Source organism: Chelonia mydas, chromosome 5 (genome assembly GCF_015237465.2).
Source record: "Chelonia mydas isolate rCheMyd1 chromosome 5, rCheMyd1.pri.v2, whole genome shotgun sequence".
NCBI classification, from domain to species: domain Eukaryota; kingdom Metazoa; phylum Chordata; order Testudines; family Cheloniidae; genus Chelonia; species Chelonia mydas.
In genome coordinates, this window is record NC_051245.2 from 100984384 (window position 1) to 101007106 (window position 22723).

At 41.3% G+C, this 22723-nt stretch overlaps 2 protein-coding genes across 3 annotated transcripts in view; one reads left to right on the forward strand and one right to left on the reverse strand.

Annotated features, from left to right (window-relative positions):
- Positions 1-3208: 3208 nt before the first annotated feature.
- Positions 3209-13155, forward strand: MLANA (melan-A). 2 transcript variants are annotated; one of them, XM_007065625.4, is made up of 5 exons: positions 3209-3347; positions 4655-4753; positions 6077-6173; positions 11730-11831; positions 12964-13155. In XM_007065625.4, the coding sequence occupies exons 2-5, from the start codon at positions 4680-4682 to the stop codon at positions 13036-13038; spliced, it is 348 nt and encodes a 115-aa protein (XP_007065687.1). In that variant the 5' UTR covers positions 3209-3347; positions 4655-4679; the 3' UTR covers positions 13039-13155. The 2 variants fall into 2 exon arrangements, with proteins under 2 accessions (XP_007065687.1, XP_043403496.1); XM_043547561.1 differs by lacking the exon at positions 3209-3347 and adding an exon at positions 4035-4069.
- The window catches only part of KIAA2026 (KIAA2026 ortholog), a 118168-nt gene continuing 107394 nt past the window's right edge, over positions 11950-22723 (reverse strand). Inside the window, exon 4 of the mRNA XM_037901909.2 lies at positions 11950-12005. Coding sequence (XP_037757837.1) covers positions 11965-12005 — 41 coding nt within the window. The 3' untranslated portion in view covers positions 11950-11964. The remainder of the gene's footprint in view (positions 12006-22723) is intronic.

Genomic DNA, 22723 nt, shown 5'->3' on the forward strand with positions numbered 1-22723 from the left:
CTAATTAGTAACTAGCTTTCTCTAACTAAACTAACACTAAGCTACAACTATATACAGAAGGAGAATTTATCTAAGACTGGTTAATGGAGTGTTGAGGAGCTGCAACTCTCACCATGGGCAGCAAGACGGAACTGAAATGGAGGCAGTGATCTTGCCCTGATTATGCCCTCAGCTTGGTGCACAAAGGGAGCAGGGGCACATGTGTTGCCTTCTGATATGGTTGGAAAAAGTTTCCAAGTCAAATGCACATACAACTACACTTCAGGTGTCATTGGCATAGTGTAAGTACCAGAATCCATACCCCCCACCCCCTCAATAAGGCCTCAGTCCTGTATGGGGAGCTGCCCTAATCTAATATTAGCTGGCTATCTGTTGGGCATTGCTGTAGCACAATGCACTTCAATAATGCCACTCTTCACTCTTTACATATCCCTGTGCTGGAAGCTGCAGTGAGGTGCCACAGGATCTGGCTATGACAGCTCAATATCCACTGAAGAGTCCCCCACCCTTGGGAGGCAGGATCCTTAATTGGGGGAGATCTGGCTGCTTTTTGGCCACTTTGTGGCAGCCAAGTAGCACAAAGGGACCAGAATGTAGCCGAGAATCTGTTGCTATTTTTTCCTAAAAACAATGAAACTCTTCTGGTAGGGACAGACTAATGGTAAATACCCTTTGTAAAATTAACAACTCAATCCTGCACAGTGCTGGGGAGTGCTTCCTCGGAGATTCCAAGTGCCTTGAGTTTGAACTGAAATTATGGTGTATCAGGCACACTCAGCACCTCACAGGAGGCACCAAACACCTTGCATTATCAGGTCCCAAGTAAACATTCCTATTTCTTCCTTACCTTGTTGTGGATCTTAAGTTTCAGTGAAAACACAAACAAAAATCACAAGACCTCATCCTAGAGAGATGAAATGACCCTACGAATAACATAAAGACAATGGGTCCACTGTTTAAAAGGTTAGACACCTTTTCAGTGACACAGAAAGCATTCATTCTCCACCTATGGATGGTCAGGATTTGGCAGACTCTCACAATAGTTTGCCAGAGGCTAATGGATGTCAAAAAAGGTCTGGATTGTTGTTTTCTGAACATATTTTAAAATGTTTCTTTCCAAAATGTGATCAGGAGAGAGCTGAATCTCTAGCTCATAGAATGTCTTTAGAAATGTAATGTAGCTGGTGAGGTGGCCAACTTCTGGGCACAACTCCCTCAAGCTGTGGGTCTTTGCCGGTACATTTCTGCCACACCGAGGAGGTCCAGCATAGTAGTGACTTCAGTCCTTTCAGGTTGTTCAAAGGTAATCAGGAAGAAACACACTATTGAAAACTGGTCATCCCACAAACCTTCAGTAGGGCCCCTCCCTGCTATTCAGCACTTGTTTCCAAAACAATCTCTGCTTCCCCTGATTCCCTTCTGATTCTGGCTGTTCCTTCCAGGATGGTTGTCCCGGCTGGCCAGTGACCTCCATCTCAGGGCTGCAACCAGGCTTCTCTTCCACCATGAGACACATGGAGCTGTGTCCTCCCTACTCGTCAACCCTGGACAAGGCTAGGCCCTCTCCTTTTATCTCTTCTCCCCACATTTGAAGTTGAATGCAGGTGTAGCAGAGCAAGGCAAGGGGGTCCACAGACTTTCCCTAACCCTTTCACTGCCAGTGTGGAGCCGGTCAGCTTCCTTAACCCCCTCTCTGCTGGTGTAGGGCCTCTCTGCCCCAACACAGTAATGCTTACAGAGTCTGCGCTTGGTGTTTTAATGATCTCACTGGTATAAATTGGGAGCAATGCCACTGAAGTCAATACAGATACACCGGTTTGACAACAGTATAAATGAGAACATGACTGTGTGTTTCACCTTAACAACTGTTCTACCCCTTAACAGCAGCATTATGCCTCTGTCTTATAAGGCATTATTTGCACATTTTTTTCTATTCATTGCTATTAACGTCAGCCCATTAGCCAAAGGCAAGATAAAAATACACTGGGTTTTGTTATCACATGGTTTTTTTCATGACTGTTGGCACCGATGAAGAAGAAAAAAACATATCTGTTATTTAGCCTTCTTCTAGCAGTGAAACATTTGTTCAAGGGTGGAGAAAATCCATGTAAAGAATTATATGAAATCTGCCATTATATAAAGTTGGGAAGTGGGAAAGATTGAATTTGAGGCCTTACAAACTTGATATTAGCTCTTTAATGCTATACACAGATCTAAAACCTGATCCTGCAATCCTTTCACATTCAAAACTCACACAGGAGTACAAGTGTAACATGCAGAGGAACCACTGCAAGATCAGATAATTATATAGCAGACATTTATTCAAAAGGGGCCAATTCTGCTCTTAGTTACTGTGTGACCCCACTGGATTTGTTTTATTGTTATGGCTCCAGAAAAGAGGATTTCTTAAGTCCCATGGGATAATGGAAATGTTTAAACAAATAAGGCCCTGTCCACACTGGGAGCAGAACCATGCTAGCTTCAAATGTTTGCCCAGAGGAAAGATGTTTTCCAAAAGTAATGAGTCCTAAACACACTCGTGACTATATTAGGAAATATCCAATGCACTGGTACCAACAGTGGAGGAAGCTGTAGTGTAGAGAAGGTTCAGGTGTTTTTACCACCATTTTATCTAATAAGGCAAAAACAGGGGAAAACACAGAGCAGAAGAAATGTCTTGCTCTCCTGAACCCCACACTAACTAAATCATAATGTAGTAGTTATGGCTTAGGTGGTTTCTTTTTACTAGAGCGCTTGCTTACTTACCAGTACCAAATGAGCTACATTGGTGTAAGGGCTCTTTACACTGGTATAACTGCATACACATGAGGGATTTGCACCTATTTAACTATACAGTATCAGTTTCTAAACTGATGTGGCTATAGTGGTCCAAAAACTGTGTGTAGATAAACTTTCAATTAAACTGGTGCAAAAACTTTGTGTAGACAGGCACTAACTCTGAAACAAAAGCAATATAAACAGTTTTAAACAGGTACAAGTGTGTCCACACTTGGAGTTTTCACTGATTTAGGTAAATTGGTGCAAAACCTGTGTGTGGCCCAGCCCTATGCAGTGTATGGGAGAGCATGGAAAAGTAATAGATCTTGTAGCTGTTTACCGAAAAAGATGGGGGGGGGGGCAGGGAGAGAGAAGAAGAAAGGGAAAAAGCTGTCTCTGCTTGGCCTCTTTCATGCTAATTAAAGAAATCAAAGGCTGCACCATTTGGAATTTAAACTCGTGATAGTCATGAGTGTAGAGACCAAAAAAAAAAAAAAAGATTAAGTGCTAGAGAAAAAAGCTGCCTATGCGTCCACCGAGCAGGCAGAGAGTGTGGATCTGCGAAGAAGGTGAGGCTTGCATGCTTTGTATTCTGCTAGAATTTCCCCGTTTTATTTTAAAACTAAGTTTCAGAAGAGGTTTACTGGCTCATTCTGAACTCTCTGAAAAAGTTATTTAATTCGGTCTGATCTGTTTCTAAAAGGGTCATTTTGTCTTAATTGAATTTGGTGAGAGATTATTTTGGGAATATACAGTAGAATTTGCTCTTCTGCTATTTAACTGAGACCAATGTATTTCCTTATGTCTTTTTCTGTGGTTGTGTCAGATAAATTAGATTTAAACTGTTCTGTCTGATCAGATTTGGATGGTTAATTTCCCTCAGGAACCTAAACTAATGGCAATTAAGCATGCACAGATAGCAAATATAAATTGGTGCAGCTCTCTCCAAATCAATGGAGCTGTGCCAGTTTATGCTAGCTAAGGGGTTTATCTAGACATAGACCACTCCAGTGGCTGTAGCACTCCAGTGAAGACACTACCTATGCTGACAGGAGGGGTTCTCCTGCCAGGAAAGGTAATCCATCTCCCCTGCAGGCAGGCTGGGTCAACGGGAAAATTATTCCATCCGCCTAGTGCTGTCTACACCGGGGGTTTGGTAGGTTTAACTGTGTCACTTGTGGTCTGGATTTTTCACCTCCCAGAGTGACATAATTATACCGACCTTATTTCCTAGTGTAAACCGGCCTAAGTATCTGGCTTTGGTTGTTTAAAGGGAATAGAAACAAACACTGTAAGTAAAATATTCACCTTCTCTTTCATCTACTTCTCCCCTACCTCACCCTTAGATAAAGTGCATTATTAACAGATTATTCCTGTTCTCTAAATGGCTTTCTTAAGAACCGATCATTTGGTCATGAATTTACAACAAACAAACAAAAAATGTATGAGTGGTCTAAAGAACAGAGGTCTCCTCCTACATTGTCTTCAGGGCTGGTTTCAAAATACAGTGGCTTTACCTTGGGTTGAAAGGAAAACCCATTCTCATTCTTGAGAAATTTTATTTCAGAACCCTGTAAATATCTAAAGAGAACAAGCCAAATCCTTCTTTCAGTCACTGTGCAAACCCAGAGTAGCTCCACTAAAGTTGGTGGAGTTATACTGATGCAAACCCAAAGTTATGGCAGTGTAACTGACAGCTGAATTTGATCCAATGTGTTTTGTTCTTATTAAGTTACCACAGCCTTGTGTGTAAATGGAGCTATCTTTTTCTAAAAATATTTAAAAGAAACCCAAACTCTCTTTCTTCTGATAATGGAAATGGTGATAATGTATTATGCCTTAGGAGTATTGTAATGGATTACTCTTGTCCTTGTAGGTGTGACCAAAACCAGTCTTACAAAATGCCCAAAGGAGACCACCAAACAGATGGCATCTTCAGCAGAGGGAAGCGATATACTTATCTTGCAGCACAAGAGTAAGTATAAAACAAAACCCATGACAGCTTCAAAGCTAGTGAAAAGAATTGCATTCAAATTCAGATGTGCCATTCTCTGAAAGCCCACTTATAAATGACTCAACTGAGAGGTTTTCCTCTATCCTGGGAACAGAATTTTACAAAGTAGGATTTTTCTTCCAGGTTGCAACAAAGAAAACAGAACCCAAGATAAATTAATCAGAATTTCTGTGTTCGGGGAAAGTAACAAGGCCTTATAAAGATGAATAAAATCTCACAATTCTTTTGTCTCCTGGCTTCTTTAAATGGTACTAGAATCCTAACCGTCTTGAATCCTGTTCATAGAATGGGAAAAGACAGATGTATGTCTACATATACTGTTAAGCCCATGGTCCCCAAACACAATGTAACTCAAAATTCCCACCCTCTAACCACACAGTTCTTTTGCTTAGTGTGTCATGGTACATGACACAAGTTAGGAAATTGTCTGTGCACAGTTTACAGTCTTCTTACCTCTTTTCTGAAGTTGGGTAATCATTTATAAACCCAGTAATCCTTGTGTCTCTGGCATTTGCTATAACATGGTAGATGTTGGACAGAGGTCCCAGTGTTCTTTGCCTGAAGAGATTCAACTAATAAAAATGGGGTGTGTCTCCACAAGTGAGGCATTTCATTGCTTACATAGCTTCCCCATTATGGGAATGCTTTTTTCAGGGATTGGGGTGCGTTCTATAAGTGGTGGTTCTTTGGAGACCAATATTTGAGGCAATGATTGCATTTTCCCAGTTGTTGAAATAGTCAAGCTTTTGGCAAGGACTTTAGCTAGGTCAGTTACAATGGGGAGGTTGGCAGGAATTAGAGACTTAGACAAGAATGTGTAGCTGCCAACTGGAGTGGGTTGAAGCTAAGAACAAATGTTTTGTCAAATTTTGCTGAAAGGTTTTGGCCAATTCTTTTTCTATGGTTCTCTAGTCCTCAAAAAAGTTGTTTAACATGAAATTCTGAAGGTCCAAAAGGCCCACAAATGAGTGGAAGTCTCATTCAGCGGGCCGGTTGTACAGTGTCCAGCAGGTGAGGTTGCTGTTCAATAGCTATTTTTATCTTTGATGGTCACCATGTGATGCCTCATACTCTGTATATCATCGAACCACTGCAGGATTACTCACTGCCCGGTGGTTCAAGAGCTCAACATATTAATAGTTTTATTTTTTAAAAGGCACAGTATAGTTCATTTGTGTTCTCATAGAAGCCTCTTGAAATTGCTGATAAATTTGAATGCTGTAAACACTTGTGCTAAACACACTCACTTATGGAAAAATTCATCTAGTTTTTCTTTTGCAACAGGGCTGCAGGTATTGGAATCCTTGTTGTGGTTCTTGCAGTTTTACTGATCATTGGCTGCTGGTATTACAAAAGGCGATGTGGCTATAAAAACCTCCGGGTAAGTGTGGCAACTCATATTCTGGCATAACATCATTATTATTACAGTAGTGCCTAGGGGACACAACCAAGATCAGGGCACTATTGACCGAGGCACTGTACAAACACATAATATGAGAGCTTTTAAAATAAGACAAAGGACGGGGGAGAGGAAACTAAGGCACAGGGAAGTGAAGTGACTTGTCCAAAAAAAAAAAATTAAAAAAAATATCCACACAGTAGATCAGTGGCAGAGCCAGGTGTAAAACCCTGTCCTGCAGACTTTCAGTCCAGTATGTTTTCAATTATATCATGCTGCCACTAATATATATTGAACACCCCCAGTCTGCTAAGCACTTTAATAGTTTTCATCTAAGTCTTTGATTTGGCTTAGAGGGAGAGACTAAGGGCTTGTCTACATTACCCGCTGGATCGATCCAGCGATCGATCCAGTGGGGGGACCAGGGGTCGATTTATTGCATCTAGTCTAGATGCAATAATCGACCACCGAGCACTCTCCTGTCGACTAGGATACTCCACCAGGGTGAGAGGCACAGGCAGAGTCAACGGGAGAGTGTCAGCCATCAACTTACCACAGTGAAGACACCATGGTAAGTAGACCTAAGTACGTCAACTTCAGCTACGTTATTCACATAGCTGAAGTTGCGTAATTTAGATTGATCCCCACTCCCATGTGTAGACCAGGCCTAAATAACAAATGGAGTGGGGGTAGGGAAGAGAAGGACAAGGGTTACAGTTACAAGCTTATGTGTTTAATATAGTGGTTAAACAGACACCACAGTGCACATGAACATGTAAAAGGTAACCTGCAAAGGGGGTGTCATAAAAATAAAGGGAAGGGTAATCACCTTTCTGTATACAGTGCTATAAAATCCCTCCTGGCCAGAGGCAAAACCTTTTCACCTGTAAAGGGTTAAGAAGCTAAGAACCTCGCTGGCACCTGATCAAAATGACCAATGAGGAGACAAGATACTTTCAAAGCTGGAGGTGGGGAAACAAAGGGCCTGTCTGTGTGATGCTTTTGCTGGGAACAGATCAGGAATGCAGACTCAGAACTTCTGTAAAGTTAGTAAGTAATCTAGCTAGAAATGCTTTAGATTTCCTTTTGTTTAATGGCTGGTAAAATACGCTGTTCTGCGTGGAATGTATATTCCTGTTTTTGTGTCTTTTTGTAACTTAAGGTTCTGCCTTGAGGGATTCTCTATGTTTTGAATCTGATTACCCTGTAAGGTATTTAACACCCTGATTTTACAGAGGTGATTCTTTTACCTTTTCTTTAATTAAAATTCTTTTTTAAGAACCTGATTGATTTTTCATTGTTCTTAAGATCCAAGGGTTTGGGTCTGTGGTCACCTGTACAAATTGGTGAGGATTTTTATCAAGCCTTCCCCAGGAAAGGGGGTGTAGGGCTTGGGGGGATATTTTGGGGGAAGACGTCTCCAAGTGGGCTCTTTCCCTGTTCTTTGTTTAACACGCTTGGTGGTGGCAGCATAGGGTTCAAGGACAAGGCAAATTTTGTACCTTGGGGAAGTTTTTACCCTAAACTGGTAAGAAAAAGCTTAGGGGGTCTTTCATGCAGGTCCCCACATCTGTACCCTAGAGTTCAGAGTGGGGAAGGAACCTTGACAGGGGGAAAATGAATTTGTGCTCTTGTGGGTTTCATGATTATGTATAAAGAAGATCTAAAAAGGTACTTGCCAAGAATTGCAAAGATACTATATTTGGAGTTCTGTCTTCTCTTAGTTGAGCCAGACAGTAATTTTGAATTTTTAACAATGAGAGCTTTTCTCCAAAATATTTTACTTAAATAGGTTGTGTACAATCTGAATAAAAATCTCCTCTCATCCCAATTAATTAGAAGTTGTACTTCATTACTTGTGGTATCATAATCCTATTATCTCTCCCCTCCAATGGGGCATAGTGTCTTCCAAAGTACACATGACCTGAATTTCTACAGTGTTAAAAACCCACCTTTGGAAAACAAAAACAAAAACAAACACTTTTCAGGCTCTCTTTATACATCACAGAAAATGCACAAAGTAATTTTTCCCTTTGAATCTCCCCTTTAAAAATGTTATTATGAAAATATAATTATGATGTTTGTGCTGTTTGTTGGGGGAGAAACTGGACAGAAGAAATGACAATGCAGGTCTGAAATAGGAATGGAAGAAGAGAGGGGAGAGACTTCCCTCTTAGAGGAGAGTCTATTATAGAGATTCTCTAGGTTTTAGTCAGGAGGAGAGGATGGAAAAGGATAAAGTATGGGCCAGATCAGATAAGAAACATTCACATAAAGAATCTGAAACATCAGAAAAGGGCAGACAAATAAACAGTGACAAGTTTTCAAAGTGCTTGTACACAAATGGTAGAAGTCTAAATAATAAGATGGGTGAACCAGAATGCTTCATGTTAAAGGAGGATATTGATATAGTAGGCATTACAGAAACCTGGTGGAGTGAGGACAATCAATGGGATACAATCATTCTGGGGTACAAAATATATCAGAAGGACAGAACAGGTTGTGCGGGGGGTGAGGGGGGGAAGGGCACTATATGTGAAAAAATGTAGAATCAAATGAAATAAAAATCTTAAATGAATCCACATGTTCCACAGAATCTCTATGGATAGTAATTCCATGCTCTAATAAGAATATAACAGTAGGGATCTATTATTGACCACCTGACCAGGACAGTGATAGTGATGATGAAATGCTAAGGGAGATTAGAGATGCTATCAAAATAAAGAACTCAATAATAGTGGGGGATTTCAATTATCCCCATATTGACTGCGTACATGTCAGGTCAAGATGAAATTCAGAGACAAAATTTCTCGATTCTTTAAATGACTGCTTCTTGGAACAGCTGGTACAGGAACCCACAAGGGGAGAGGCAACTCTCAATCTAGTCCTGAGTTGAGTACAGGATCTGGTCCAAGAGGTAACTAACAGGACCGCTTGGAAATAGTGACCATAATATAATAACATTTAACATTCCTGTGGTGGGAAGAAAACCTCAGCAGCCCAACATTTAATTTCAGAGAGGAGGTTAGGTAAACAGAAATTAAAAGGTACAGTGACTAGAATGAAATCCCTGCAAGTTGCATGGATGCTTTTCAAAGACACCATAATAGAGGCTCAACTTAAATGTATATCCCAAATTAAAAAAACACAGTAAAAGAACTAAAAAAGAGCCACCATGGTTTAACAACCATGTAAAAGAAGCAGTGAGAGATAAAAAGGCATCTTTTAAAAAGTGGAAGTCAAATCCTAATGATGTAAATAGAAAGGAGCATAAACACTGCCAAATTAAATGTAAAAATGTAATAAGAAAAGCGAAAAAGGAGTTTTAAGAACAGCTAGCCAAAAACTCAAAGGTAATAAAATGTTTTTTTAAGTACATCAGAAGCAGGAAGCCTGCTAACAATCAGTGGGGCCCCTGGACAATCGAGATACAAAAGGAGCACTTAAAGACGATAAAGTCATCGCAGAGAAACTAAATGAATTCTTTGCTTCAGTCTTCATGGCTGAGGATGTTAGGGAGATTCCCAAACCTGAGCTGTCTTTTGTAGGTGACAAATCTGAGGAACTGTCACAGATTGAAGTGACACGAGAGGAGGTTTTGGAATTAATTGAGAAACTTAGCAGTTACAAGTCACTGGGACCAGATGGCATTCACCCAAGAGTTCTGAAAGAACTCAAATGTGAAATTGTGAAACTATTAACTATGGTTTGTAACCTGTCCTTTAAATCAGCTACTGTACCCAATGACTGGAAGATAGCTAATGTAACGCCAATATTTAAGAAGGGCTCTAGAGGTGATCCTGGCAATTACAGACTGGTAAGTCTAACGTCAGTACCGGGCAAATTAGCTGAAACAATAGTAAAAAATCAAATTATCAGACACAGAGAAGAACATAAAATTGTTCCTCAAAAGTCAATATGGTTTCTGTAAAGGGAGATCACGTCTTACTAATCTATTAGAGTTCTTTGAGGGGGGGGTCAACAAACATGTGGACAAGGGGGATCCAGTGGACATAGTGCACTTAGATTTCCAGAAAGCCTTTGACAAGGTCCCTCACCAAAGGCTCTTATGTAAATTAAGTTGTCCTGGGATAAGAGGGAAGATCCTTTCATGGATTGGGAACTGGTTAAAAGACAGGGAACAAAGGGTAGGAATAAATGGTACATTTTCAGAATGGAGAGGGGTAACTAGTGGTGTTCCCCAGGGGTCAGTCCTAGGACCAATCCTATTCTACTTATTCATAACCGATCTGGAGAAAGGGGTAAACAGTGAGGTGACAAAGTTCGCAGATGATACTAAACTGCTCAAGACAGTTGAGACCAAAGCAGACTGAAGAACTTCAGAAAAGATCTCACAAAACTAAGTGATTGGGCAACAAAATGGCAAATGAAATTTCATGTGGATAAATGTAAAGTAATGCACATTGGAAAAAATAACCCCAATTATACATACAATATGATGGGGGCTAATTTAGCTACAACTAATCAGGAGAAAGATCTTGGAGTCATCGTGGATAGTTTTCTGAAGACGTGCACGCAGTGTGCAACAGCAGTCAAAAAAGCAAATGGGATGTTAGGATTCATTAAAAAAGGGATAGAGAATAAGACGCAGAATATCTTATTGCCCTTATATAAATCCATGGTACGCCCACATCTTGAATACTGCGTACAGATGTGGTCCCCTCATCTCAAAAAAGATCTACTGGCATTAGAAAAGGTTCAGAAAAAGGCAACTAAAATTATTAGGGGTTTGGAACGGGTCCCATATGAGGAGAGATTAAAGAGGCTAGGACTTTTCAGCTTGGAAAAGAGGAGACTAAGGGGGGTATATGATAGAGGTATATATAAAATCATGAGTGAATAAGGAAAAGTTACTTACTTGTTCCCATAATATAAGAACTAGGGGCCACCAAATGAAATTAATGGGCAGGAGGCTTAAAACAAATAAAAGGAAGTTCTTCACTCAGTGCACAGTCAACCTGTGGAACTCCTTGCCTGAGGAGGTTGTGAAGGCTAGGACTCTAACAGGGTTTAATAGAGAACTGGATAAATTCATGGAGGTTAAGTCTATTAATGGCTATTAGCCAGGATGGGTAAGGAATGGTGTCCCTAGCCTCTGTTTGTCAAAGGTGGAGATGGATGGCAGAAGAGAGATCACTTGATCATTACCTGTTAGGTTCACTCCCTCTGGGGCACCTGGCATTGGCCACTGTCAGTAGTATGGCCATTCTTATGTAGGAAGGAATGATTTTTAAAAGTAGGGGACATCAGAGAGAGGCATAGCAGCTGGGGGAGAACAGGATCCAATAGCAACAAGTTAGTACATCTTTGTCCTCATTTTTGATCATCCCATGATTGGACGTCTCTAAAGAGAGATCATGGATTGCATTAGCAGTGACAGAGTAACAAAGCTTGCACAATGCCTGCTGGCATTATATCCACATTCTTATTGACTTTCACACTTTAAGTGATACATTTATAGTCATACTCAAGGTTTCTTTTTCTGTCACTCTCTCACCTTTCCTTATTGTCTATCAGAGTAAAAGCTTGCATGCTGGCACTATGAGAAGAGCGGCAGGTGAAGATGCCCCACTGGATTGCAAAGCACTTTTACAGGAGTACAGCAACTTTAACTCTGTGGTAAGGTGAAGTCCAAGGTTTCATTTACTTACAACGTTTAGTGAATGCTGCAGTTAGTCGGTGAGATGACTGCTGGTGAAGTAGTAATGATGCACTTTTACCTCTGGTCAATGGTTTCTTTTCTGGATTTGCATTATCTAAGCTGGGTCTGCATCTTCCACATGTTGACCCAATCTGTTAAGAAAAGTACTCTCATGTAATTCTTGTAATGAAAGTGATTTGTGAAATCTAATATTAATAGCTTGTCTTAAAAAAAATTCTCTTCTTCCTCCTCGACTTTACGCTACTTTGATTTAGTTGCAACATGATCATTCCTATTTGATCTACTAGCTGTAATAAAATAGTTATATGCTACAATATCCTGCAATAGCAGGGTCTTCATGTCAACAGCTCTACCATTTTTACGGTGTGTGGGATTCCATAATCGGATATTGATTGTTTATGTGCTTCTGACACGCAGTACCAAAATCCACATACTAGCTAATTACCATAGCACTAATTGGGGTCCTCAGCATCAATCAGAACAGAAAGATGCATTATTGTAACCAATGAATGCCCATCCCCCCAAAATAGTTCAACTTCCAGAAAGTGAATATGAAGAGTTAAATATATTGAGTTATGATGGTGTGTAATTAATTTGAAGAAAGGAGAAAGGGTAATGAAATAATTTATGGTCAATATGCAATAAATATGCTGCTAAATATTGTTAATTTTGTAATAAGATATGTACTTACATCTGCCAAGACACTGTAATGTTTTATTATAAACTACCTGAAATATCAACAACATCTCCCTCCCCCACCTCCTCGAAAAAGCCTATCCTTAAAGTACTGCACATTTGTTCTTTGATAGCAGCCGCATGGACAAATGTCTCATCAAAAAATGAACTCAATCTTATGCACAACCAAGAAAGCAATGCTTAATTTTTTTTAAAATAAATTCACAATCAGTTGTTTCAGCTGTTCTGAACTACAGTATTATTTAAGGACAACCAAGTAATCCGATGTGAAATTCTTTAAGAGGAATACAGAGCCGGCTAGAAGATGAGACTATTTCAGCTTTAGTGTGGTTTGCTTGTCCCTCAATGCGTTCACTCTACTTAGCATCTTCACCCCATTTTTCATTCCCACAGGTACCTGATGCTCCACCAGCATATGACAAAATCTCCGCCGACCCATTGCCACCACCTTATTCACCAGGACGTTGAGTCAGTCTTAAACTCTAAGTACACAAATTGATTCTCTTTGTGCTTTTGCTTAAACTCATGTGCAAACCAAGCATTCTTTATGGGTAAACTGTAATAATAAAGTACACATTTCCATGACTAGTTGCTGACTGTTATTGCCTAGTTCAATTTGCCTTTCATCCACAGATGAAACAGATGAAAGGCTTTTGTATTTCTGCCCATTCCTAGATTATTTTTTCCCCAGCACTTGTAGTTGTGGGTGTATGGTGCAGTAGCTCATTGTGATGAAACAGGCTGGTTTGGTAAGGGGCAATTAATGGGGTGATAGAGAGATTGGCATTCCAAGGGGAAGACTTCAGGCTGTCACGATACAAACTTGCTTGCCCCTCCCTCTCACTAATGAGATGTGCGTGTGAACTTCTTCCCAATTAGTCAGGTTTCCATATACTCAGTCTCCCTATCCACCACCTTTCACATTTATGTGGGCCTAATTTACCCCCTCCATCAGTCACACTTGGGTACACTTGCATCACAAAGGACATCAATCAAGCTTGAGTGTACCCAATCCCTCCTGCTAAGGTTTGTAAGCACCTGGGGCTACCCCTTTTGCCCTCCCCCTACTGCCCCAAAATCAAGCTTGTGTGCTCATGTTCCACCAACCACCAGTTTTATGAGCACCGTGCGTCAAAATTTGAGTTGTCATGTGAATAAAGACTAAAAATTACCCTAAACCCAATAATTAAAAAGTATTTGAAAAACAAAAACAAAACAAAACTAGGCATTAGACCAGACCTAGTGAGGACCTACCTCTCCACCAAATCTTGGTATGTAGATGGTGTTCTGAAGAGCTGCTACTCAAGCAATGCCTAGGACAGATTTAAGCCAGACACTAAATCTGGAGATTTCTTATTTAAAAGTTTGTAAAAGAAGTCAAACAGCCACTACATTAAATGTTCAAATAGTATAAAAACAAATTGTGTGTGAATTCTCACCATGATTGTCAATCGGCCTTTAGGGGGAAAACGGGAACATATTCCCAACTGGAAATCCCTTTTCCAATGCAACCGAAAATAGGAGCTTCTGTACCTTCACAGTCAACAGCTGGTGCCACTGCAGAAGCTGTTGCTCATCTTCATCTCCGGGGTTCTCAGACAGTTCATGATGTGGGCCTAATCTTACCAAAATTGTTCTATGGACCATTTCCCCTCCCATTCGAGATCAGGCAACACCTCTGTGGCAGGTATAGCAAATGCTTACAAATAAAAGTAGTACTAGGAACGCATTTATAGTAATTTCAGTCCTGGGAATGTGGGATCTGCCAGTTCGCTGAAGACCACCATCAGGTCCTCCATGTGCCACCACCGATTTACACTTTACACTGATCTACCACTTCTGAAGTATGGATGATCTTATTAAATTATATCTTTAAATTAATGTATCATGAAAAGCCTGTATGTATGTGGATCCACCATGAGTTAACGGGGCTGTGTATTGTCACTTGTGGTCACTTTCACAAAAATACATATTCCTGACCAGCCATTGTACTGGACAGGCAACCTGGCTGAAGGCAAGTTAAAACAGTTGGCCTGTTTTGCACCGTCACTTGAGCCTCTGGGTCAATGAATTTGGGGTCCACCAGGGATTGGTGGATAGCTGACACCTGTGCTCCAGTGTCTATCCACGCAGTAACCTTCCTCCCACCCACACTCGCAGTTCCCCTTCGCTCTGGGGGTATTTGCGAAGCATCTGGGCCTGAAGGCTCTCGGTGGGACCCCAGGGTGATGAGTTGCAGTCGGCTGGTGCTCTTGGGGCAGTTGGCCTTCACATGCCCCAGCTCATTACATTTAAAGCATCACCCAGTTGACTGTGGGCCTGGGTGAGGTGGATAGTTGGAGAATAGGGTGATGGGACAAAAGGGCATTTGGGGGTCTCCCTGGCTGCATGGAGGGCTCCTCCTTGAGAGGTGGGGTCTTGGGCTGACCCTGATGGTGGGGTGTCATCTCGGGTCGCCCCTTCTGGTATCCCCACTGACTGCTACTAGCTTCCTCCTTCTCCGCCACTTCCATGCATTTGGTTCCCATCTGCCCAGCCTCAATTACAGTTTTGGGTTGCCCACCTAGGATGTACCTTTCTATTTCCTCAGGAACACCCTCTAAGACGTGCTCCATTTGCATGAGGAGAGACAGATCTTCCAGAGACTTAACACTTGCTCCCGATATCTAGGCATCCCAATTTTTTACAATCTGGTAGGCGTGTTGGGGAAATGTTTCCACCTTAGGGCTCTGAACCGCTGACGGGCACGCTCGGGGATCAGCCCCATCCCAGTTCTGGCCTTTTAAAACGTTCGGACTCATTCGTGTGTTCTTTAGGCATTTCAACTGCCACCTCTGCTAGGGGTCCGTTGAGTTGTGGCCTCAGCTCCACTATATACTGCTCTGCAGGGATGTTGTACCCAAGGCAGGCCCTTTCAAAATTTTCGAAGAAGGCCTCTGTATCATCGCCTACCTTCTCCAGCTTTAATGTTACAAGCAAAACAAAAGCACCTGGGGTTCGCACAGAGGACTCAACAAGCCAAAAAGAAATAAAAAGAGAAAAATTGAATTGCATCTTCCTACACATTTCCTGGTCCACTTACATATCTGGGGTCTCCCTCAGTTGGGAGAACAGACAAACAAAGGGAGAGTTTTCCCCACATTTTAAAAGGTTCTAGACAGGAGAGCCCTCACTTCCTTTTACCTGTGCATCACAGTGAGACTTTTTATCCCTTTACAGGTAAAGCAAGTAGAGACCAGCTATTAAAAGGGATGTTATAGCTAACTGTCTGGGTGTCCAGAAAAGAGAGCTACCTCCCCTGCTTCATTTAATCACAACAGCTTTATGAAAGGCCTTGCGGCTGCCGGCGGCCCGGCCCCGCTCCGGCCAACAAGAGTGACCAGGAAAGGTGAGCTATTACTAGCAGGAGAGCGAGGGGGGGGAGGGACCTTTTGTAGTGATAATCAAGGTGGGCCATTTCCAGCACTTTACAAGAACAGTAGGAGGGGAAATAAACAAGGGGAAATAGTTTTACTTTGTGTAATGACCCATCCACTCCCAGTCTTTATTCAAGCCTAAGTTAATTGTATCCAGTTTGCAAATTAATTCCAATTCAGCAGTCTCTCATTGGAGTCTGGTTTTGAAGATTTTTTGTTGAAGAATTGCCACTTTTAGGTCTGGAATCGAGTGACCAAAGAGACTGAAGTGTTCTCCGACTGGTTTTTGAATGTTACAATTCTTGACGTCTGATTTGTGTCCATTTATTCTTTTACATAGAGACCATTCAGTTTGGCCAATGTACATGGCAGAGGGGCACTGCTGGCACATGATGGCATATATCACACTGGTAGATGAGCAGGTGAATGAGCCTCTGATAGTGTGGCTGATGTGATTAGGCCCTTTGATGGTGTTCCCTGAATAGATATGTTGGCAATGGGCTATGTTGCAAGGATAGGTTCCTGGGTTAGTGTTTTTGTTGTGTGGTGTGTGGTTGCTGGTGAGTATTTGCTTCAGGTTGGGGGGCTGTCTGTAAGCAAGGACTGGCCTGTCTCCCAAGATCTATGAGAGTGATGGGTCATCCTTCAGGATAGATTGTAAATCCTTGATGATGCATTGGAGAGGTTTTAGTTGGGAGCTGAAGGTCATGGCTAGTGGCGTTCTGTTATTTTCTTTGTTGGGCCTGTCCTGTAGTAAGTAACTTCTGGGTACTCTTCTGGCTCTGTCAATCTGTTTCTTCACTTCAGCAGGTGGGTACTGTAGTTGTAAGAACGCTTGATAGAGATCTTGTAGGCGTTTGTCTCTGTCTGAGGGGTTGGAGCAAATGTGGTTGTATCGTACAGCTTGGCTGTAGACAATGGATTGTGTGGTGTGGTCTGGATGAAAGCTGGAGGCATGTAGGTCTCCTGCTGGTAATAGCTCACCTTTCCTGGTCACTCTTGTTACAGTCTGTATGGTAACACCCATTGTTTTATGTTCTCTGTGTATATACAATCTCCCCACTATATTTTCCATTGTATGCATCCGATGAAGTGAGCTGTAGCTCACGAAAGCTTATGCTCTAATAAATTTGTTAGTCTCTAAGGTGCCATAAGTACTCCTTTTCTTTTTACAAAGAGATTAGGTTCTTCTCTGCTCCTTTCTACAATTTAATTACATTTCCCAGTAGGCTTTTAGCTTGGTTACAAACACAATTAAGGTCCAATTTACACTACAAGTTAGAACCATGTCTGTGACAAAGGGCTCCCTCACTGGATTGTAATGGAAGGGTAACCAAGGCTTTAGTACCTCGCCTATATGCACATTTTTTGGTAACTCTTCCAACACTGCACTGCCCTGCAACTCCTGCAGGAGTTGCTATGGGCTACTGTTGCCAGGACATACGTGTTTAACGCACTGTGTTGTGAAGCTCTGTCCAGAGCAGGTCTGTATGACATGATGGTAAAAATGTTTGTAGTTGTTTTCTATGATAGCTGCTGCTGGTGCAACAGGAGATTTCCCTAAAAATGCTAGTGTAGGCACAGCTGGTTACAAATATATTGGAATACTTATAACTTCACCAGTGCAGCACAACATATGCTATTTCCTATCTACGTTGGTAGAGAAAACCTGTTCCTCTCAACCTGAGTTAAAGACCTCATCCTAGGTGTTGCAACTATTATAATCAAAGTTTGTAAAATGCCTGGTCATTTTGTGTGGGTGGAAGACTTTTTACAGGTGATGAATAGCTCAAGGGGCTTTCTGTAATGCTTTTTTACCTATTGTAGTCTAGGCACCTTTACCTCTTCATCACCACTACAGCTGAATTCCATCCTTCATTATTCCAGCAGAGTTTTTTATATGTAACTAAGAGAAAGGAAGTGATCTCTCTCTCTCTCCTGATTTCAGGTTCTAACTGATAAACACCAATAAAATACCAATTTATTTTTTATAAAGAGGAAATCTGTGTTTATTCAATGAACACCAGAAAAACACCTGATATGGTTACTTGTATCGAAGGGCTTGTCTACATGGAGCAGTAATGGGGACTACAAAGGTGCGATTTCTAAAGTGAACTGACATGTTGTGCATTAACTGATACGTCTAAATCCCACTGGTGCGCACTAAAGGTTCCCTAGTGTGCTTTAACACAGTACTGTTTGACACATGCTATGTTAAAGTGCGTTAGGGAACATCACAAAGAGATTACTCATTACAGTGCATACTATTGTAATGGGTAATGTATATAATATACATCTATACAAACAGAAATCCCCTGATTCTGGAACTGCTACATAAAACTCAAGAATTGCTAAAAATAACCCCCAAAATATGAAATTAATAAGGCCCCAAAACAGAATCCATAGCTATATAGCAAATGATCAAGAGTCCTTTTCCCCTTTATTTTTAGTTGCTCTAGGGAAGGTTGACTCTGGCTATCATCTCAGTTGTTAGAGAACAATGATGAAGAGAGGAACTGTATTCACAAAATTACTGAAATTACTCTTTGCCCAATTTTATCATTTAGTCATAAAGCTTATTAGGCAGTCAGTCAATCTCAGGTTATTTCAGTTATCAAACAGGACTTCAGATATGTGACTATACATTTCCAATAATTCTCTTTATAAAACAGGTTTCAGAGTAACAGCCGTGTTAGTCTGTATTCGTAAAAAGAAAAGGAGTACTTGTGGCACCTTAGAGACTAACCAGTTTATTTGAGCAAAGCTCATGCTCAAATAAACTGGTTAGTCTCTAAGGTGCCACAAGTACTCCTTTTCTTTTTATAAAACAGGACAGTCCACAAAAACTGCAGACTGCTATGTACTTCTCCAAACAAGCACATTTGCAAACACCTCCATTACAAGCTTATACTTGCCAAGTTATTTTTAATGTAGTCATTTGAAGTTTCATTGTAGTGAAAAATAAATCTGCAGAAAAATTCAAGCAGAACTAATTACTATGTAAACAGTATTTTTTAAAATCTGCTAATTGGGTTTCTCCAGTTTTCTTCCATATGGCATAAATCCTCCTATACCAGCAGGACAAAATAAAAGCTTGTGTGACATTCCCTCTTTAAAAGGAGGCTAAATCTGCTCTCTTAAATCCTCCCAAGCAGTAATGAAAGTCATTCTACTAAAAATCTACCAAAACAGTCTTCAGAAGAACAAAATCTTAGAAAGTCAACACCCAGTTCCACCAGCAAAATGAAAACAACATGCAACGAATGGGCTGGCATATGTGGTCTTGGAGAAATTAAATTATCAGATAAGAAATCACCATTCTACAATGTTCCTTTCTGCCTGTCCAGACATGAGGAACTTCACCTGCAGCACTCAGTTCCAGAACACAGTCAGTACCTAAATTTTTTTGAGTTGTACTAAAGTACAGCATGCAGGCCCCATCTCCAAATGGAGGCATCTGAAAAGGCAGCCACAAGCCTGTAATTGTAAAGGTAAGGCACACATGGTTGCTGCTTTCTACAATTCTGAAGAGGAAACAATCCATCTCAACTCAAGAAGCAGACAGCTCTTATAAAATAACACTTCACTGAAGGCAGGGCCTCTTTCTCCAGGAAGGGTAAACTTCCTTAATGCAACATCTTACTCAGTGAACTTGGAAGTCTTATGAGATTAATAAGCCTTTCTTGGGTGTAAAAAACGATAAACCATTGATCCGAATTCCTACTTTCCAGATTTCTTTTAGATAGATATAAAGAGTCCTCTTTATAGCAGGATTGAGATGGTGCTTTAATTTCTCATTTCAAGGTGCTAGACAAATTATGTTGAGAGAGAATTCTTGGGGCAAGTAGAAAGAGAGAAAACCATCTGGGGAAGAAACTGAGAAACAAGCTTGAGCCTTAACTTGATGAAAAACCAGGCTGAGATGGCTGCAGGATAGAGCTTGAAGCTTCCCACTCCCCTGGCTGTACAAATGACCCACAGAAAAGCAGTTTTAATCGTGAGAACTGAAGATATTTCTTAGGGGCTAGGGGTTTATAAGAAACGTGAGCGTGTTCAGCATCATGCTGGCGTTCCGAAGGTCTCATAGATGGTGAAAATTCAACTTTTAACATACTCTAAAGTAACTCCCTTTCTCCAGATGAGAGTTTATGAATGGACAAACTCCTTCCTTGTTTGATAAAGGCCTAATTAAACTCTCACTAATGTTAAGAAGAGTCTTTCCATTCCCTTCAATGGGCACTAGATCAAAGCCTAGTTGCCAGAAACACCCAGGACAGGATTGTAAAATTTAGGACAGTTCCAGCCAAATTTAGACTGCTGACAGCTTAGGCAGGGTGTAATGTGAAACTTTTCCCAGGATTCCTGCATGATTGCCTGAATGGTTTTAAGATGGGTCTGCTCCGAAAAGTGAATCTTAAAAATGGAATAAGGGTTTTTCCTGTTTATGATAACTCAATTTCTTAATCCAATATGATCAGTTTACAGACTCGGCCTGGGATCTTAGAGTCTTTGCAAAAGAAGGAATAGGTGTGTTAATGACAAGGCTAATGGCTGTAAAAAAAAGTAAAAGTGTGTTTTTCTCACCCATGTCAGCAGATACAACTTTGAATACACAGAGGAAGCAGATCTACTGTGTAGGTATATGACATTTTTTACAGTCACTTTTCATAGTCGAGCCAAATGTACTTTTCTGGTAGGCTTTGGGTCCCCCACGGTCCTCCCCAAATAGACATCCCCAAGTTACACAAACAGCTTAAAGGAGGATGTGAAAGACCCCAAAAGCAAATTGTCTGTCTGGTCAGTGTATTTCCCTTTTGAATGGAACTGGAAAGGACCCTGGGTAAATGAAAAAAGAAGGGCTGAACTTCTGGGATTTAGTTATCTAAACAAATATGGTGATTAGCATATCAAGAAATATGTATTTTATATAGCTCTTGTTCAGCCAGTGGCATCTTTAGTCAGAAGGAAGGAGGGAATCCTAGGAATTGTGGTGAACTAAAAGTTTTTGAGGGAAGATGATGGTAAAAGAAGCCAAATGCACTGGTATGAGATCCACACAACACTAGGGACAAGGGGAGAAAAGCACCTTGAATTTGAGAGAGGGGACTTCTTTTCTGATCTGGAGGAAGGTCAAATTCAAGAAAAGGATTAAAGAGGAGTCCAAAGTGAGCAGAACAAAAAGGCCTCCCCTAATGCAATCATACCTGGCACCTGAACTTGTTGTCAGAAGGGCATCTCATGGAAGCTGAAGTGTCTGCCAAGAGCTGAAGCACTCAAGAGACCTCTTCTCTAGAAGCATGAAGGGGTCCACACAACAAGCGGCACAGAAGGCATCATCTGATGAATTGATTCATCCCTGATCCACAGCTGGAGCTCCTTCTTCTCCTGTTTACTAGAGCAGTCAAGAGTTTCAAGAGCTTTACTTGCTTCAAGAGCTTTACTGTACCCATGCCTGTTACTTTCAGAAGAAAAGAAAATACTGGTCTAACGGAAGGGACACAGGAACTCACTACTGAGTATTCTTGATTTTGACTGGATGGCTATATGGTGATACATGGGAAGGAGAAGCAGTCCACTGGATTTGGATCGGTGGAGCCCTAGCCCAAGCAGAAACAAAAATCCATATGAGTTATATTCTATCCATGTTCGTTGTGCAGAACTTCATTTGATGGCATCCGATGTTATCTCAGCAAAGACTGTGGATATTAGATAGTCATATATTTGCATGTCCAAATAACTAAACATGCTGAAGGCTATATCAAAATTACATTAGTAAAAGTTAAGTTTATGTATTGTTTGGTCTGTTGTCCCACCCCCCAACCACATACTGATAAATATTCATATACATACAAAAATATATGAATCTGCTATAGGAAACAGGAAAAAATAGTTCATCATAAACACATGAAAGAAAAGATTTGACAGAAACATCATTTTGAAACTAATGAAAATTATTTCTTCTGCAACATCAAAGAGAGAAAGCAAAAGGTCAAAAATCACTTCATAGTGAGTAAGACTACGATTTAGTCACGGGTATTTTTAGTAAAAGTCACGGACAGGTCACAGGTGCTAAATCACTCACTAAATGTAATGCATATACACTGTAAAGAGGTGCATGTATAAATTGTTCTCCCACGATGCAATAGATACAGTTTTAAACTACTAAATCTTAGGTGCTGGGGACACTTCAGCGGACGCTGCTGCTAGGTGTGGGGGCGGTGCTCCGGCGGTCGCTGCTGCTCCTGAGGGGAGGGGTGGCCCAGGACCCTGCTGGGCTGCTGATCCGGGTTGGAGGTGGGGCAGCCAGTGGCCCTGCCATTGCTGTTCCTCTGGGCAGGAGGTGGCCCGGAGTCCCGCCACTGCTCCTTTGGGCGTGGGGAAGCCCAGGGGCCCTGCCGCCTCCACTCCTGCTCCAGGCAGGGGCGGCCCAGGGCGGCGGTGCTGTTCCCAGACGGCTGCTCTGGGGCAGCACCCAGGACCAGTTGCTTGGGTCAGCCACACCAGCCGCTGCAGCTGCGGAAGTCCTGGAGGTCCTGGAAAGTCACGGAATCAGTGACTTCCATGACCTTCGTGAAAGACTTGAAGCCTTAATAATGAGAGTTTCTTTGAAATATGAAATCTGTAAACAGGAAACCTGTTCCTAATTATTGAAATCCTATATGTAATGCAAATCACAGCTCAAAGCTTGGTGGCTTAAATAATTCTTTTTGGCAAAGTTCCACTCTGCAAGATTTTTC